This window comes from Clinocottus analis, unplaced genomic scaffold (genome assembly GCF_023055335.1).
Source record: "Clinocottus analis isolate CAN_PGR_092001 unplaced genomic scaffold, fCliAna1.0.p SCAF_23, whole genome shotgun sequence".
Classification (NCBI taxonomy): Eukaryota; Metazoa; Chordata; class Actinopteri; order Perciformes; family Cottidae; genus Clinocottus; species Clinocottus analis.
This window is the reverse complement of record NW_027175965.1, coordinates 1,908,347-1,927,379: the sequence shown is the minus strand read 5'-3', so window position 1 is coordinate 1,927,379 and position 19,033 is coordinate 1,908,347. Positions and strand designations below refer to the sequence as shown.

The 19,033-nt window shown below is 45.0% G+C and overlaps 1 protein-coding gene across 1 annotated transcript; it reads left to right on the top strand.

Annotated features, from left to right (window-relative positions):
- Window positions 1-441: 441 nt before the first annotated feature.
- On the top strand, window positions 442-18,524 carry LOC137793561 (solute carrier family 22 member 23). Its single transcript, XM_068589810.1, has 10 exons — window positions 442-1,534; window positions 3,142-3,245; window positions 3,978-4,132; window positions 12,770-12,956; window positions 13,235-13,362; window positions 14,176-14,278; window positions 14,481-14,707; window positions 15,598-15,630; window positions 16,026-16,149; window positions 17,171-18,524. The coding sequence occupies exons 1-10, from the start codon at window positions 1,094-1,096 to the stop codon at window positions 17,589-17,591; spliced, it is 1,923 nt and encodes a 640-aa protein (XP_068445911.1). The 5' UTR covers window positions 442-1,093; the 3' UTR covers window positions 17,592-18,524.
- Window positions 18,525-19,033: the final 509 nt, after the last annotated feature.

Genomic DNA, 19,033 nt, shown 5'->3' with positions numbered 1-19,033 from the left:
AGGCATCACACCATCCGAAGACACTGACATCCTCCTATTGTCTCCTAAAACCATTAACTTAATCATGCCTATTTATGTGACGCCTTTGGGGGATAAAACCAATTTAAACGCATGATGTAAAACCTCCGACGTTCAGTAAACGCAGCATCAACAAACCGCCTTAAAAGAAGAACAAACTGCAGCAACATCACCGCTTTATCGTTTTATCGTAAATCATATCGGGTCGACGGGAAGGCTTGAATCACAACATGCTTCATATTTGTTGGATAGGGGCAGAGGCGGCACAAAGGGGCTCATTGTTGCCTGCAGATGCCCGTCAGTGGTGCAGTCGCCCTTTGAAGGCTCTCCAATCGCAGCGCATAGCGCGACCGGAGGAGGGCGGGGCTTGGTCTCTGCCATCTCCGCTCCCACCGTGTGTCCCATTGAACGAGACGGCGGCGCACCGAGCAAGCGTGTTCCAGCACGTCTCTTGAACGCCGATTGAAGTGGACCGGTGACAACTTGGCGCTCGGGTCGACTTTAGAGAAGCTGAAGGGGATGCGCGTCTCCAGGTGGTCGTCATCTGGGCAGGTATGAGACCTGTGGCGCTCATGGATGAAGGAGCAGCAGATGTCTAAGAGGAGGCATAGTGTGGATGTAGCCCCAGTATTCTATTTCTACATCACCAGCAGGCCTGGCCCACTTCAGCTCCACATGGATGGATCTCGCTGCAGGAGCTGTACTCATGGAATACAAAGCCCGTGCTGGTGAGCATGCCTGCCTGTCCGCGTCCACTCCAGAGCCCTCTCCTCCTGACACCGCTTCTCCACTCGGACATCCCCTGGTCGCTATAAGCCCCCTCGCCATGAAGACGACTGGTCGGTGATTTTGGTGCCTCTGCACGCCCGCACGGACCCAAGACCCCCTATTTTTTTTTGGAATCGGGGGCTTTTGTTGGCTTACACACAGGATTTATCTGCGCTGTGGAGCTTCCTTTGTGTCAAAGGGCTTAACGCAGAGTGCGCGGAGGGACGGCAAGAGAGCAAGGGGCTTTTTTTTGTTGCTGCGCCCGCTGTTGCGCCCAACTGCTTCTCTTTGTGGCCCGGGCCCTGTGATGGCAGCCGGCCGGTCGGAGGCGCAGGAGCACCCGCCCGAGAACGGCTTTACCCCGCTGGAGCACCCGGTGCCCCGGCTGCTGCCGCACATCGACGGCACGGTCCTGCCGTCTCTGGGGGGTTTTGGGAAGCATCAGAAGCAGCTCGTGGTCCTGACCTGGATACCGGCATTGTTCATCGGCTTTAGTCAGTTTTCGGATTATTTCCTCCTGGCACAGCCCAATGGCACGTGCGTGCAACACCTCACGAACGACAGCAACTGGACCGCGGCATCGCCGCCGCCGCCGGTCACCGTCGCCGGTGGCGCGCCCGCGCTGCAACTCGCAGGCAACGGCACCGAGCAGGGGGGGTACGGCGCGGGCAGCGGCGGCATGCTGTGCGCCTGCAAGGAGCTGAGGCTGGAGCTGCAGACGGGACTTAGTCAGAATGTAGTTACCAAGGTAACGACTGAGCTCTAGATAGACCCAGTGTTATCTCATCCTCATCATCCTCACTACCCAGTGTCTTCCTCATCGCTGCCACTCTCAGTTCAGACCAGAGGCTGATACACAAGTAACACAGCGGATTGACAAGTTACCAACTGACCTCAATGTGTGTGTGTGTGTGTGTGTGTGTGTGTGTGTGTGTGTGTGTGTGTGTGTGTGTGTGTGTGTGTGTGTGTGTGTTACAGACTGATGGTGATACTGTGGTTTGGTGGTCAGTGTCATGCTATTAATAAGACAACCACAATATGGACGATTTATGCCAAACCTCTTATGCAATGATCCATGTGGGGTTCAGCTCAGTGATGCGTTGTTGTGTATTACATCACACGCAGAGAGGGGTGACTGTCCCAGGGCCAGAGGACCAGTGATGCACCGATGCACCCTTTTCCCTCTGCTGTGCTGACTTATAGTGAATGTAACAATTAACGGAGACACTGATGTGGATAACGGCATTGCAGAAGGAACTGTATTAAATATTGCCAATATACCAATCTGCGTATGTCACTTTTACAGCACAACACCTGCGTACTACAACTATACCTCTAAACCCAGTTTGGAAGAAGTCAAAATCCAGTGTCAAAAGGTTTATTATTTCAGTTGTGTGCCTACTCGTTAAAACCAATGTCTTTAATCACATTACAGGAGAGCCAATCTGGGCCCCAAAAAAACCTGTAGCCTAAATGTTGTAGTGAGACTGGAGGGAATGGGGCCCCGGGGACTCCTAGCAAGTTAAGCCATGCTCTTGTGTAAAACACACAACTTTAACAACTGAGCTTTGCTAATTTCAGCATTTTGCAGCATGATTCAAACTGGATGGTCCTTTCATCAACGTGCCATTCCACCAAAAGTCGATAAACAACGTTAAGTTCCCACCCAGCTCCCATGTGCACGACTGATGTCTGTTTTCCTCAGATCACGCTGAAGCTAGTCCGTACGCATAAAGAGCCATACCGGCCATTTCCTACCCAACAGTCATCAGTCATAACTAATAATCATCTCCTTCTCTGTGCCTCGGCACAGTCGAAGGCTCAGCATGGAGTTCTGTAAATCATTGTAAACCACCGAAGCTTTTTCTTCACGCGCAGCTGAATCGCTGTGCTGCGCTCGCACAGATCTTTTCAGGGTTGTGCACGACTCTTGAGTCCACATCGTGCTTTCACATGTGTCCTTGGCTGCGTTCCAGATGCTGAGGGCCGTGGCGGTGTGTGTGCACTGACCCATAGGCTTCAGAGGAAAGAGTGGAAAGCCATTGATCGTTATTATAGACACGCGGCCACGTACTCTCACACGCTTTCCACGTATTTTCCTTCGGGGTGCACATTTATTATATATTATATTGTATTTCAAAAGCGTTTGCAGTTTGTTTTCACGCTCACCAACCTTTAGGAATTACCAAAAAGAGGGAGTCGGAGAGGTTGAAGAACTTCTACCTACGTCTGTTTGTGTTTCTGTTCAGCGTTCACGTTGAAACTTCAGAACGTTTAACTCCCTTTTATCTTGTTGTGGGTGGTTTTCTACGAAAAATGGACTAATATTCCTCTGTGTTGTGTCTCTCGTCTCAGTGGAACCTGGTGTGTGACTCAGCCTGGAAGGTGCACATTGCCAAGTTCTCTTTGCTGGTGGGCTCCATATTTGGCTACCTAGTGATGGGTGTCATGGCTGACTGGTAAGCTGCCTCTTTCATGTCTGTTTTGTGCTTCATTGCCACTTCTGTTCGTCGACCCTAAAATATCTATTCATCTAAGGTACAACAAAAAAAGTATTTTCTCACTAAAATCTATAACTAAGATAGTTTTGGTTTAATGTGTGGAGGTTGTAAATGCTCTCTGAAACGTTGCTCCATCACAAAACCATGGAGGTAGATGGAGTTTTGTTTATATGCATATTTAAACACACACCTTTTTCCACTTTCCCGGTCAGTCTGGCTAACCCACAGATTTTGCTGTCAATTTCTGCAGTAGAAAGTTGTTGTAATGAAAACTTCCAGGAGTTACCAGGAGATTGTTTTTCGCAAATTGTAATGTTTTAAAATAGCGGTGACCACCACAAACTAAATCTAAGGAAGAAAATCTGTTTATTTGTAATTCTCTGGCACGCTGCTGTCAATCAAATTGATGCTGGTCGTGTCTGCAGCCTGTGAACCACTTGAGCTACCTCGTGGGAAATAAAGTCCCCACATTGTGTTTGGGATAAGTAACCATGGCAACAATGTAAAGAACTGCCCGGGCCTCCGCTCTGACCTGACCCATTGACCCACTGACCCCCCTTCAACCAGGAAGTCCACAAAGTCTGAAGCAAACAATGAGTTTCAAAGCAAAAGCTCCTTTTCTCAGTTTCTGGCGGCCATTAAACACTTTGCTCCCTCTTTCTCCTTCTTGCTTCTCTCCGTTTCCTAAAGGTTTGGTCGACACCCGGTGTTGATTCTCTCGGTGCTTTTCATGCTGGTGTTTGGTCTGAGTGTGGCCTTCTCTGTGAACGTCACCATGTTCAGCACCTTGCGCTTCTTTGAGGGTTTCTGCTTGGCGGGCCTCGCTCTCTCCCTCTACGTGCTCAGTAAGTACTTTGTTGTTTCTGCTTTCCCCGCTCCTGTGTTTCTTTAGTCGTTTCTTTTGTTTAGTTAATCAACTCATTAACGCCCGACTGATACAGTAGAGACCCCTGGAAGTGAAAACAAAATGTGTTTTTATAAAACCTTTAGCAAAAATTTAGTTTATTTAACGGACCAGAGATCCAGTAACTCCATCCTCACATATTCAATGTTTTCACCGTGAATATTTTCATATAACCGTTGTCTCTTATGAAGTGATATTTTGGGTGGCTTTACCTATCTACTTCTGCCTCTTTAAAATGTCCAGTCTTTTTATTATAAGTGTCCAACATTTGTTGGGTGAGACATTTAACACGTCTTTATTGTGCTAGAAGGGGGGTGGACTGTAAAAACTCAAGATAGAGATAAGCTTTTAGTCTCTGGTGCAATACATTTTAAGATTAAAATGGCCTCTATCCTGTTACTACTTAATGGTTGTTTGCGACATATCTCCTCTGACCTGTACTGTGTCCTCACACAGCCTTATAATAACGCATAATGTCGTACTAATGTACTTTTGGGACACTCATGTCGAGACAGATAGTAAATTCCTAAACAAAATTAATCAAAAGTTTTAGCGGGTTTAACGTCAGCATCTCCACAGATTGAGGTCAGCCAAATGTTCATGGGTGGTAACCGAAGCAGAACATGGAGTGCCTGGACTTGTTACAGCTAGACATCTGGACAGGTGACACATGAATACAGTGTTGGATATTATGAATGAGGGAGAAACCAACAGTTCCGATTATGTATTTCACACAGTGCCGTGCTTTTTGTACATATTTCAAACTTTGTTAAAATCACTGTGAGTTTGAAAGGTCGTAATTGCTCATTTGTTTAAAGTAGAATATAAATAGTCCGGTAAAATGGATACTAATGGAGGATGCTCACACAGCCATTAAAGCTAGTGGAGAAGACGCTAACAGGGACTTCAACCCTTTAGGGATCTCAATTAGTGGGCATGTTGATGACGCCAAATTACAGTACCTTCAAGCTCATTCAACAATTAATTGCTTCAATGCTTAAAGTTTGTGGTGCAGAGTTTCAGCGAAGATTCATGAGAGCACAGAAGAAGGCCCTTGTTTTCTGCCCACATCTTAAATTATACATATAATTAAAGATATATATATATATATATATTGTATAATAATCTCCTCTCCAGTAAGTCCCTTCTGTGGCTCTGCATAATGACCAAAGTGACACCAAACTGCATTAAATAGCGTTTCCATTTCTCCTGAGGATGTCCACCCCCCCCCCCCCCCCCCCCCCGCCCCCCCTTGGTTTTTCTCCCTCACCCCCTGTAGACCTCCTCTGTCGGGCCAGCAGGAGATTAGTAGATCATTATGCGTGAAGCGCAGCAGCAATTGAGCTTGGGCGGTGGGGCTGTTTTATTCCATCTCAGCGGGGGATTCTTATAAATAAATGCAGAAGTGCTTCTAAAAACAAACAAACAAACAAAATGGACGCCTCAGAGCCGTCTGCCGAAAGACCCCTGAGAAATGAATTGAATCTGTGATGTATACAAAGGCAAACAGAAAGACTAATAATGTTGTGTGTCATGGTCCTTTGAGTCCACGTCATGGGAGTTGAGAATATGAGAGTGGATTTATGTATGATGGGTTTAAAAAGAAAACGACACTGCATGAGTCGGGGAAAAGACACAAGTTTATTTCAGAACCGAACAGAACAGAATATGATGTTTCATCTTTTGACCTATCTGGTTATCTGGTTTGGGATAAAGCCTTTTGGATATGTTGGTGATCACCAGCAGGTTCCTGGCCGCTGTTTAAGAGAAGTTACACCCACAAGTGTCTCTGGAACGCTGAGGAAAGCCGAGGGCTGAAACACGTCCGTTTCCTTCCGCTGCGGTGCATGATTAAAAGTACTACATATTTAGATGACTTAATTTGCTCTTGTGTGAATCCAGCAAGTATTTCCTCTTCTACCTCCATGTCTGTCGCTGTAGTTTATCTCATTTAACTCTGTTCCCTCCTCTTGTCTGTTAGCCAAACCAAAAATGTCTGTCATGGGAGGCAAATTTTGTGTTGACGATGATAAGATGAGTTAGCATCTGCGTGTGTGTGTGTGTGTGTGTGTGTGTGTGAGAGAGAGAGAACAGATTGCACGCATGCACTTTGAAGTGAAACAACAAGGTTTGTGTGAGGTGTTTGTTGGGTCGTGAGGTGGAGATGAATACAGTAGGAGGAACAGCCGGCTCTCCGACACACGGCAGGTCGCTTTGAAGTTAACAGACGCTGCCGTCCCATTAGCAGTCAAATACATGTAGAATAACAGCTCACACAAGTTAACAGATTTCCCCTTGGGGACAAATAAAGTACATATATCCACCCATCCACATTTGAAGCCTCCAATAAGCACGTCCCCAAAAGGCTGAATACTGTACTCAGACACAAGCTGTTTTTTTTGCAATTTTTCATTGTTCCAAAATAAAACAACTCGGATGCCGAGTGGAATATGAAGCTTCTCATCTCTGTGCCTTGTTTCTGCTTGTACCGTTTGCCAAGAGGGGTACAGCCGTACCCCTGCAGGACAGAAACGGTGTCCATCAGGGTTTTGGCAGCAAAGCTTTGTTTTGTCCTGTTGGCTCTGCGGTCCAATACATTATATTTGAGATGCAACAAAAGGTTGCAGCGACTTTGGCCGTTAATTTGGAGGTTCTTCACATCCATTTTAAGTGGATGTTTTTTTTAAACACAGTCCCACGATTTTACAACCATTTAGCTGGAGAGGGATCCTCAACATACAAGCAAGCAGCGGTGCTATAATTACTCGTATCTTTTACTTCAGTCAAAGTGGCAAAACAACAAAAATATTTAGTTACAGCTGATGGAACACATTTTAACTCCTTATTATATTATTAGATCGTTAAATTAATCGCATTATCACATTTTATAAATTAATCACATGTTTAATTAGTAAAATCTGTCAGAAAAGGTATAGAGTAGTATACAATTAACATACTCAAGCAAAGTAAAAGTACCCTTAAATTTGCTCTTAAATACAATGCAGTGAGTGTTTTCCGTCCATGTCTGATGAGCAGTGTAGGAAGTGTATCCTTTTTAAACATCTCTTAGTTATAAGGGGTGAAAAGTGGTTGGACAACCAGGATACAATTGAATCAAGTGATCAAATTGACAGGAACATAAAAGTTTATGAAAACAATTTTATAGAATAAGAAGACTATAAGCCTGCAGTCTGCTGTCTAAGTACCAACTATGGCCGACTCCGTCATTATCTTCGGAGAGCGGGGCGCGCTCAGAGCTGTATGATCTGTTCTGAGATCTGGGGATGCTGCAACATCATTAAAACAAAGTCCTACAGGGGTGCAGCCGGACGACCACAGCATGTAAGCGTGCCAGCAGATTGGCAAATCGTATATGGAAGAGAAAACATCCATCACAGTTAACAAATACACCTCCTTGTTCAGCGCTGATCCACTGCACATACCATGGCCGGGCGCTCACACAGTTTTCTTATGCATCGAGGGGATTTGTCCAGGCCTGTTCTTCAGCGACACATCTTTTCGTTTGTGAGCGTATTCTGCCTTCCGTCTGGTCTCCAGCCGGTGAACCGCATAATGGAATGGGAGTGAGGTGGTGTGACCGACTTGGCCAGTGATAAAATATCCCTTAAAACAATCCTCTGCTGCCTCGCCTGTATGTTAAGTATCATTATCCTGCTGCGTTGTGCTAACAAAAGGACAGATGCTAACACCCATTATGGAAGTAAAAACCCTCATATGAGAGGTGACAGCCAGCGAGCGCTTTAACATCGGGTTGCAGAGTGTCAAAAAGACTGCAGCCTGAAGCAGATCAGATGGAGAGACACAACAATGAGCATGTAGCACACATCTAGCATTTTATGGACAATTGTATGTGCATGTACTTGGGTTGCACTTCGCCATCTTATCGTGCTCATCACCCCGCAAAGAATACTCTTTCTGTCTGCCTCCTCTCACCCTCTGTCACTGCAAACGCAGTGCTGAATTTCTATTTCTAATTCCAGCAGCTCTCTGGCCTTTTCCATTTTCACTCTCTGCTTCCCTCGACTCTCCTCTGCCACATTCATCCCGTCCTCCTCCTTCTCCTCCTCCGCTTCCTCCCCCTCTCTCTCCTTTCTCACGACCATTTCATTACTCTCACTTTCTCATTTTCTCGAGGCTCATTTGAAATCTCTCATCATTGGGTTATCTCTCTGCAGCACGCAGAGAGTAATAAACTCCACTGGAGCTGCCAGCAGAGGCTTTGGTGTGCACTGTTAATGTAAACATGGTGATTTGTATGTTGTTTGCATATCTGGTTGCTGCACAAATTCTGCATTCAAGGTTTATTGTTTTGTAATTCAGCATGTACCTAAGGACCGTCTCCCAGGAGGAAAATAAGGAGATATCTTTCCGTCTCCTCGTTCCCTTTTTCTTGTTTTTTTATGCTCATTATCCAAACTCATCTGGAAAACAGTGTCATATGCTGTTTGGTCAAGAAAGTGTTTAAAGACAAACCCTTAAGGAACACTTCACTGAAACTTTATCTTTTCAAAGTTAGATATGACCCTCTGTTGTTTTTTTAAAGCTGCTCCTTCACAGCCGGCAATTACAACGGCTCCAAGGAGCATCAAGCGTCCTTATCAAACCGCTGCTGCAGAATAACACACTTCTCTGACGTCGGTCTTATACTTCACAGCTCCGAGGAGGTCACAGTGGGACTCAGAAGTGCCGTATTTGACTTTGCTGTGGAGAAACTAGGAGCGTTTGGAATGCAGCGAGATCTGGGAGGAGGGTTCAATCATAATGAGACCAGCGAGACAGCGAAATATAACTCAGGAAATACAGTTTATGTCATGAATTCATTGGTTTGAAGGTTTCTCAGACTATGAGGAAGGATTGAAGTGTTTTTCAAGTTATTATACGACCGCTATTGGTTTATCTTTCGTTGCGATGTACGTCAGGCAAACAAGATGAATGCATCATTACTTGTATTGTGTAGATATTTGATTGGCAGCCTTGCTTGATGATGTTTGCGTGATGTTAAACAACAACTCCGGCAACATCTTTTATTCCTCTCCCTCCTCTCTCTCTGCGTTGGCAGATGGACCGGCCTCGCTCAGATGAACTCAGCCTGAGGGTGACAGTAGTTAGACTTGACTGCTGGCAGACTGGAGTTATGACTCGGAAAAATATGATTGTATATTAATAATATATATATTTGGAATTGCCCTCCAGGACTTGACACTTGTTCAGACGCAAAACAGTTCTGGGTCTGTACAAACAACAGCAGATAGTGCTGCGGGAGCCATTCAAAAAAGTTTCTATGTTGTTTTAGTTTTTTTTTCTCACAAAATTATGTCGATGTTCGAATTTGTCAGTGTGACTCCCAGCTGGCACGAGCTGCTGTGGCAAGCTGCAAAACATTTCAGAACCAATCCTCGAGGCCCGCAGGGAGTGGCCACGTGGTACTCAAAGAGAGGATTTCAGTGAGCGAGGTTTGCATGGACCCAAAGGAATTAGGCTGTATTTACTTTTACGCCAGTGAGATAAGGTTCATATCTTTGTCTCTGTCGCTGCCTCTGAGACGTGTATCTAATGACAGAGACATGCAGTACATACACTGTATATATATATGTGTGTGTGTGTGTGTGTGTGTGTGTGTGTGAGAGAAAGATTATGAGCTACGGGGGGACGACTACTGCTGACTCAGCTGAGGAGACGTACTGTCCTGTCACGCCGTGTCCTTGTCGAACCTGCTATCTATTTCATATCCCTGCCTCTCTGTGAAGTCATCCACCTAAAGCAGCAGAGAGTTCTTTTCATCCGTATTCATTTCTGTTTTGTGTATAATGTTCCAGAAACCAAAGGCGATCTTTTCTAATTATCCAGATCTCAAAGGCTGGCAATGTTTGTCCATACAGCATCAACCAAATTGTTCATTAATACATTTTGGGTTGACTTATTGATACATTGTCCATTACTTCATTTTCTCCCGAACCACCCGCCCCCTCCCGACACACACACACACACACACACACACACACACACACACACACACACACACACACACTGGTTCTCGCGCTGAACTCATGCTGTTAGAAAGCCAATTGTCTCTGTGCGCTGTTCTCATGCTTCAGGCAAGGTCAGCGAGGGAGCGTCAGACAACACAAAGTGTGTGTGTGGTGGCCCTGTCAGCCATTTGTCATCAAAGATTAGTTGGGCCATTAGACCAGATGCTTTTTCTTGCCTTCCCTTTGTTTTTAGCTTCCCTTTCTTCCATTATAGCTTTTTGTTTACCACTCCCCTCTGCAACTGTTCAGATGCGAGGACAGTGGATAACTGCTCAATGAAAGGAGGAGGAGGAGGAGGAGGAGGAGGTAAGGAGGAGTAGAAGTGGGGGATGGTGGCTTTACAAAGGGTGAGGGAGCCACTTCAGCCCTGATGAGCCAGAGGGAAGAGTGGCCAGGAGGGGGGGTGAGGGAGGATCAGCCCACAGGGGGGGAGGGCACGGGGGGCAGTGAGATAATCAGCACAAGGAGAACCATTCTCCAACTCAGCAGGAACAAAAGCTCCCTGCGAGTGTGTGTGTGTGTGTGTGTGTGTGTGTGTGTGTGTGTGTGTGTGTGTGTGTGTGTGTGTGTGTGTGTATGTGTGCGTGTTGATATCCCTGTAGAGTCAGCGGGATCAGATACCGCCCCAGAGAGTTGGGGAGTGTTTTTTTGTTTTACGCGGTAGGTTTAGAGATGCATTGTCCTTGCAAAAGTACAGTTTATGTCGTGTGTGTGTGGCTGGTTTGTGTGTCTGTGTGTGTGCTGGCTGTGTCTGATCCATGCCAATTGACTGCTGTGGAAAGTTGAACTACTGCACTTTCATTTTGTGCTGCTTCATTTTTGGCAAAAATTTAACATTTTAGTCAATTCGTTATATTTTGCACAATAAAGTTTCACATTTAAACTTTAAGCAAATTTTTGTGAAGTTTTTTGTTAATAAAACATCACTATATCCTGACAGTAGTACATGAGACAGATAATCTGTCCCAAAAAAAGTGTTCCTCTGCCTCCTCTTAGGGCTTCCAATGGCATATGCCTGGAGGAAAACAACCAATTAGATCCGAGGAGTCTTAGCTGTCAATCACCGCTGGTGAAGCCTGCACCTTCCTTACGGCGTCTGACATTTTTCACCTTTTAAAGCTTGTGATTGACAATCTGTCCATTTTATTGTTTATCCTAGTTTAAATATTTAGAATATTAGCTCACACATGTCCTGTGTGTGTAGCATGGAGGGGGCTACAACTGCATTTCTTAGTCTAATCCAGTGAAACCGTGAATTTATTTCTCAAACATCATTCAAAGGGGACCAACTTCCTGGGTCGTCACTCTGACCCATACGTGGTATTACAGTTTTCCAGCCATGCATTGAGGGACTGTTATTGACATTTTAGAGTCATTTCAGAGGCACTTTCAGTTTTATCCCAATAAAGTGTTGTGTAGGTAACCTGGTGCCACTGTTGGATTGTAACAAACCAGAATTCTCCCTTCTAAGTCAAACAATTAATGATTGTGAGACTTGTGGTATCTTAACATTGTAATATTAGCCCACTACTTTTACTCAAGTAACATCTCGAAATATGTTTTTACACTACACTTCTTCTTTGATGAAGAGAAAAGCCAGGCTAACAATTATGGGTCAGGGTAATTTCCTTCATCTGTTTGGCTCCTGCAGGGAGGGCTTTTGGAGGTATTACCTCTAAAATTGTCTGTCTGGGGCTGAAGAAAACAGATGAAGGGATTCCCAATAATACCTTTATTGAGTTCCTCCTGTCTTTCTTTTATCTGAAAATCTGTCATCTTTCCGTCTCTTTCTTTGTTTTTCTCTTCCTCCGCCTCTCTATGTGCTTTTATCTGTATCTCTGCCTCCCTCTTGCTAGTCTCTATTATCATTCCTCCGGTGATTCAACTGATGAATGAATGGAGGGACTTTTGCGTGTCCTTTGGGGGGAAAAGTAATTTGTATTCGGCTCCTGTCTTCCTACTTTCTCGTTTCCCTTTCCCCCTCTTTTTTCATCTTCCTCACAATAAGAAGTAATTGCATATGAGGCCAGGTTAGCGAGTCTCCCTCCTTCACCCATCCTCCCACAATGGTCACCTTCAAAAAGACCTTGCCATATGGGCCAGGCCATCTGGACTGTACCATGTTACAGGCGGTAGGCGAGGGGAGCCTCATCAGGGGGGGCTATTAAGGGACGCTTACAGTGAAACACTCACCGAGCAGCTGAACCCTCTCAAAAAAACCTTGGCATGTAGTCCATCCCAAGTTTATAAAGCAGCCGGGTGTTAAACAAGTGTGTTTGCGTGGGAAAGATTGGTGATAGGAGTCCTGAATAATTCAGAGAGGAGATTCAGTACTGTCCCCACCATTAAACACACACACATAAATCACACTCATCCAGGTCATTAAGGCTGCTTCTTCGTTTAGGATGGTAACCACATCCACACGCATGCAGCTTATAGATAATGTACTGGTGCCCACAGGTGCAACGGCACCACAAGAATCTTTGTTTTACGTGAAACTTAATTCTTTCTTTTCCTCCTCCTTTTAGGGATCGAGCTTTGTTTGCCAGCCTGGCGTTTCTCCATGACCATGGTGGCCAGTTTCCTGATGGTGGCCGGGCAGCTGCTGATGCCAGGGGTGGCCGCTTTGTGCCGCTATTGGCCGAACCGCGACGACTGGCAGGTCCTGCAGATCGTCATAATCAGCCCTTTCGTTCTGATGCTGCCCTATGTGTGGTGAGTTCCGCCCTCTGAGGAAATCCACAGCCGGGGATGGGGACTCGAGGGGGGGCAGATTCTTCTCTCACTGAGCCAGGCGATAGCTTGTACAGTACACACTGCACCTCCAGTACTGTGCAGCCTCTGCTTCAACTTACAAACAATACTCTCTTTCTTCTATTGTCTTCCTTCTTCCCCCATTTGTGTCGGTTTCTTCTTCTTCTTGCTCTTCCAAATGGGTTCTCATCCTTCTCTTCTTTTCCATGTCCCATTCCTCTCGTTCGCTCACCCACTAGGCTCTTTCCAGAGTCCCTGCGCTGGTTGCTGGCCACCCAGCACTACAGGCGGTCCAAAATCATGATGCTGCGTATCGCCAAGAAGAACCAGGTTAATCTGTCCACCGAGCCGAATGGAGTTCTGATAGGTGAGGGCCGAGAAACAAGATGAATGATCCTGAATGTTTTAGCTATATTCACTTCCCTATGAAAATTATTTTACATCGTCCTCTGTGATACGTTGCCGCTTCTTGGTGTGTGATGAAATTAACATGCAACGAACACAAGGACACAGACTCACATACAAAGATACTTCCCTTTCCTGTGTGCAAACATACTGTAGTTTCCAAGCAGCATCTCCACTGTTTTTTTATGATGAAATGCATTTGCAATCACACAATCACATACATGCTCCTTTAGATCAATAAAGATTGAAAAAAAGCCTGACTTCTCTACCACCAATGATTTTTTCATTTGAGTTACATCTGTTTTGCGAGATGATATATATTTCATTATAGATGCCAGAAAGCCCATCACAAATTCCAATGCCATGTGTCCAAATTGCTTTTTTTTTTAGACATCAAAGGCAGTAAATTATCACATTTGAGTAGTCCATTTGAGGGATTTTTTTTTTTGAATGACTAGATGAAAAGAGGAGGAGAAAAAGTCAACTAATTGTCCTGCTACTGCGCAGTCCCTAAAGGATTTACCTTGGATCTCTCCCCTTCCTCACCGACATCTCCTCTTCCATTCCCCCTTCCTTGGTGATAGATTCAGCGCTCGTGCCTCTCCCAGTGGCCGAGCAGACAGACGGATGATGAGTGTGTGCAAAGGGATGTGCTATCCATCTAAAGGCCCCAGAGCACATTAACTTATCTCAGCTGAAGGCCCCATAGCGGCCGGCCTCTCATTACATTCTGCAAGGAAAGGTCTCAAGGTGTGCGTTTCATGTTTCCTACCAGAGCTGGAGCAGGAGCTGCACAAGAAACCCCAGCCGACCTGTATTGTCAAGATGATGAGCACCAGGAACCTGTGGAAAAACATTGTGGTGCTGTGCGTCAACTCGTAAGTGTGCTGTGGCCGGGCGGGCACAGTTCCTTTCCGTAATCAAAGCCGAGCCTCATGAATTACACATGGACTCATCCTCCAGAGAGAGAAATCCGGACACGTGTGCGAGAGTAAAGCTCACCGGCCTTGTGGCAGACGCGTGTTTCAGGTGCCACGTCCCTGTCCGCCTTCTAACTGTGTCTTTGTGTTGTTTGCGCAGGCTGACGGGTTACGGGATCCACCACTGCTTCGCCCGCAGTATGATGGACCCGGAGGCCCAGCCCACCGCTTTGTGCCACGCCGACTATTACACGATGGCTGGTATCGCCGTGGCCACCTGCCTGGCGGTTTGCCCCGCGGTGGGACTGATGGGCCGGCGTGGAGGGCTGCTCACCTTCATGATCATTACAGCCCTGGCGTCCCTGCTGCAGCTGGGTTTACTCAACTGTGAGTAATCACATAAGTCCCGCAACAGTCATTGCTACAACTGTATACGAACGCTTTGCATTCAAAGTTTTGCACATGCAGTTTACAATGATACAAACTTGAGTGTTTGATTAGACAAGATTGCTAGCTAGCTAGCTAGCTATCTTAACATACTTATCTATCTTATCTTAGTTATCTTATCTTAAGATAAGATAAAATAGTTATCTTATCTTATCTTGGCTATCTTATCTTAAGATATGCTTAACATAAGATACGCCAGCTAGCTAGTTATCTTACTTTAAGTTAAAATACAATAGCTAGCTATCTTATCTTAAGATGAGCTTAAAATAAGCAAGCTTGCTAGCTATCTTATCTTAGAATAAGATAATCCTCTATTAGTCCCGCAGTGGGGAAATTTACAGGATTACAGCTGCATATAGAAAGTGCAAAACAAGAGACAAAATACATCAAACAAGTATTATTAATACGTAATAAACAGTAAAGAATATTAACTTAGTAAAAAAGGTTTAAAAATCCAAAGTAACTCAAATATATACAGTTATTATATGTACATACAGAATACATTTTTATTGTATGGCATATTGTATTGCAAAAGTCCAAGTGGGAAAAATTAGTTCTGAAAGTTTTTGCGAAACAGGAAGTTGGAATTTGATAGTGAAGTAGTACATTTTCCATCCCTGTGTCATTAAAACTGTGCAGACTGCAGTTCTTCCTGTTTTGACCTACCTATGCAGTACAGTCATTATTTCAGGCTTCAGTGGTAAACTGTTCAGAGTTCTCCTGAAGGCTTTCCCCCCCCATTCTGCTTGTTATGAGTCAGCGCTGCGCTGCCCTTTGTGCTCACTAATGCCATGTCTCTCCTCTCTCCAACGCTCGCTAATGGAATCCAGTGATTGGCAAGTACAGCCTTCGCCATGACACAGGTACAACTGCAATCTGTTGATTTGTGATAGTTATTTGACTCTGTGCAATCATGTTTTTTTCACATGGCTTTGTTGAAAACTCAATTCTGATTGGTCAACCACAGCACGCTATAATCAGTTATTTCTTTCTCTCCTCGTGGAGCTCTGCTATGAATAACAGACTTCTGCTATGGGCACAGGTCTAACCGCAGTAAGCAGCGAGATGACTTTTTTTTTAATTGGAAGCGATACAAAAATAAAAACATTTGTATTTAAAAGCGTGGTAATGAACCACGACAGTGATAAGCATGAATCTTAAACCATCCTGACCACTGTGTATCACCCCTTACATGAAGACTACATATCATGTTGGGTGTTTCTGGTATACTGACGTTCTCCTGTCCTCCTCTGGACAGTTCTGCGAGACACTCTGAACAGGAAATTCTCGGTGGCCTTCTCCATCATCGGCATGTTCTCCTCTCACGCGGTCAGCACGCTCAGCATATTCTTTTGTGCTGAAATCACCCCTACGGTCATCAGGTGAGCCGGGAAAGTCATTAACACAAAATACAACACTTAGGGGAGCCTTCTGCAGAGGGCGAGCTCTAGGCTGTATACAGAATCATTTCTTATTTGTTACCTACAGTAAACCATCTAGTGTGGGCCATTTTAGTGTGAAACACGCACATACACTTAAATGGAAAATGGGATCAATATTTATTATAAATGGAAAAGTTAATGCCTACTCTGTGTCTAAATGTTATGCTACATACTAACTTTAAGTCAGTTTGAGTTTAGTGAGAACATGGTTTGCTTTATTTTTTATTTTTTGATTGGCGTAATTAAAAAATGTAGCTGTCTATTTGTTACGATTAATCGGCAGTGTGATCCATGTCTGTCAGCACACAACATGAAAGAAAATGTCCCGGTTAGTACAAATATGGTGAAGTACATATATTTCTTGTGTACCACAGTATACTATGCCAATTACTGTATAGTCCATACTGTGAATTGCTGCTGCGTATAGACTCTTTGGACAAAGCTCTTGTTCTCGGGTAGCTTATTAGCTCCATCTTGTGGTGCGGTTCTGACTGACAGGTGAGGTGACGGGGCAGCCTGTTCAGTATGCTTCAAACAAACTAGTGCTGACAAAGAATGGCCCAAAGGTGTCTGAAAGTATGAGTCTGATAAGTCTGCCTCCATAGACGACAGGATGAACCACACAGGAGGGGGTAAAGGTGCCCTATAAGGCAGGCGTGTCCAATAAATAAATAAAGGTTAAAAGGATAAATACTTGATAATACATTGTCGCCTCATAAACCTGTTCAAATGTAATAGAAATACTATTTTTTGGGAATGGGTAACGGTACAAGCACCACTACAAACCGAGAATGTCTAAAAGGTCTCAAAAGCAGCAACAGACTTGTTAAGTGAGGTGTCGGGGCCTCAGCCAACACTTTATTTGAAGCACACCGACACCTGAAGGGCCCCCTGTTGTTAGACTACCGCGGTAACAAACCTGCCCCGCCTCCTCTCTCTCTCCTGCTGCCCCTCCCTGCAGGGGCGGAGGACTGGGTCTGGTCCTGGCCAGCGCCGGCTTCGGCATGCTCACCGCACCCATCATGGAGCTCCACAACCAGAAGGGCTACTTCCTGCACCATGTGATCTTCGCCTGCTGCACCCTGCTGTGCATCATCTGCCTGCTGCTGCTGCCCGAGCCGCGGGGCCAGCCGCTGCCGGAGAGCCTCGCCGACGGGGAGACCTTCACCCGGCAGACGCTGCTCCACCCCGGAGAGCAGCACCTCCTTCTCGCCAAGACCGACGGGGAGTACGCCCGCGTCCACGACACGCCGCTGCACCTCACGACCACGGGGGGCGCCACGGTGGCAGCAGCGACCGCTCTGGCAGCGGTGCCTGCCTCGTATGCGCTGGCCACCGGTGGCGAGGTGATTGGAAATCATGCCATAGCCAATGGGGTGTGAGCATTCTAGCAATAGTCTACTACTGCGCTAATTATTGCTTTAGCATTAATCTCAACTGAATGGTCATTGAACTTGTGAGAGGGGTGGGACACTTTTAAGGGAATACAAAAACAAAACAAAAAAAATTCGGATGAACCACGTGAACTCTTTAACGGTGACGATAATGCATTTGTGTAGTTTGTAGTGAATATGATTCATTCAGGAGTTGCCAAAAAAATATTGTACTGGACTAAGTCTAGCTGAAGTCAGTGTGTGTGTGTGTGTGTGTGTGTTAAATAATATGGAAGTCTTGGTGGTGTTGGAGGTTTACTTGCACTGCCGTCCGCCGATTGACAGGTAAAAGACGCAGGCAAGTGTGGAGGCGACGGAGAAGCAGACTAGCTTTGAACGACGTGCGCTCTGTGAGTTTTCTGTTGGCAGTTTTTGACTCGTGAGGATTTCACTGCGTCTTATAATTCTTTATAAGTTATTTTGCACTAAATGTCAGAGACACAATCAAGTGTTTGTGATTTTCAGCTAACTTGTTGGGAGATCCAGGGATTGGCTGAACCACCACCACTCTTTTTGCATGAAAGGGCAGAAATTGTTTTACTCGTGTCCTTTTTTTTTTTCTTCGTATTTGTGCTCCCTCTACTAGAACTCTAATGTGGCACTTTATCCTCAGAGATGAGGTCAGTGAAGACACAGATTTTTTTTTTTTTTAAAGAAAGCATTACTGCTGTTGGTGTATGATGGTTGTCTGACGCGACGAACAGCCGGAGACCTTGGCAGACTCCTCTGTGCAGCCTGTAGAGACGGGCGGGTGACACTGAACAAATCTGAGAGTTGAACGGACATAGGAGTGACGAATCCGTGTGCTACTGTATGTCTTATGACGCTTCTCAGTATTTCAATGGCTTTATTGTGATGACTCTGTTTTTTTTTTTTTTTTTTTTTTTTTTAACAAAACAGAGAATTGTAATTCAAGAAAACCAGTATTTATTTTGTCACGCTGCCAAGGGCAATTTTGTTGCTTGAAATACCTCCTTAATTAGCAGATATTTCCACTCTCACTCCTTGTTCTCTGTCCTGTGGTAATGTTGTAATCCTGCTCCTAGGATGTGAAACTATAGCCAGAAAGCACAACATTTTACAGTTTTTTGAAATAAACGTTTGTGAAGATTAGAATATAGCAGCAAAGTCTGACCAGACCTGGCCTAGTTGTGATCGGTGTTCATTTATACACTTTACTACGCAAGTATCCCTTAAGACTGCATAACAATGTAAGGTATGTATACCTGTACCTTTTACTCATAATGTATGAACCATCAACCTTACTTTTATAGGATATAAGACCATTGAACAAACCATTTTTCATCCATATAGCCAATATTCACATTTAGTACACAGCACGTATTTTGAACACCAGTAAGATTTACTAGTTTGTATGTTTTCAACAGTTA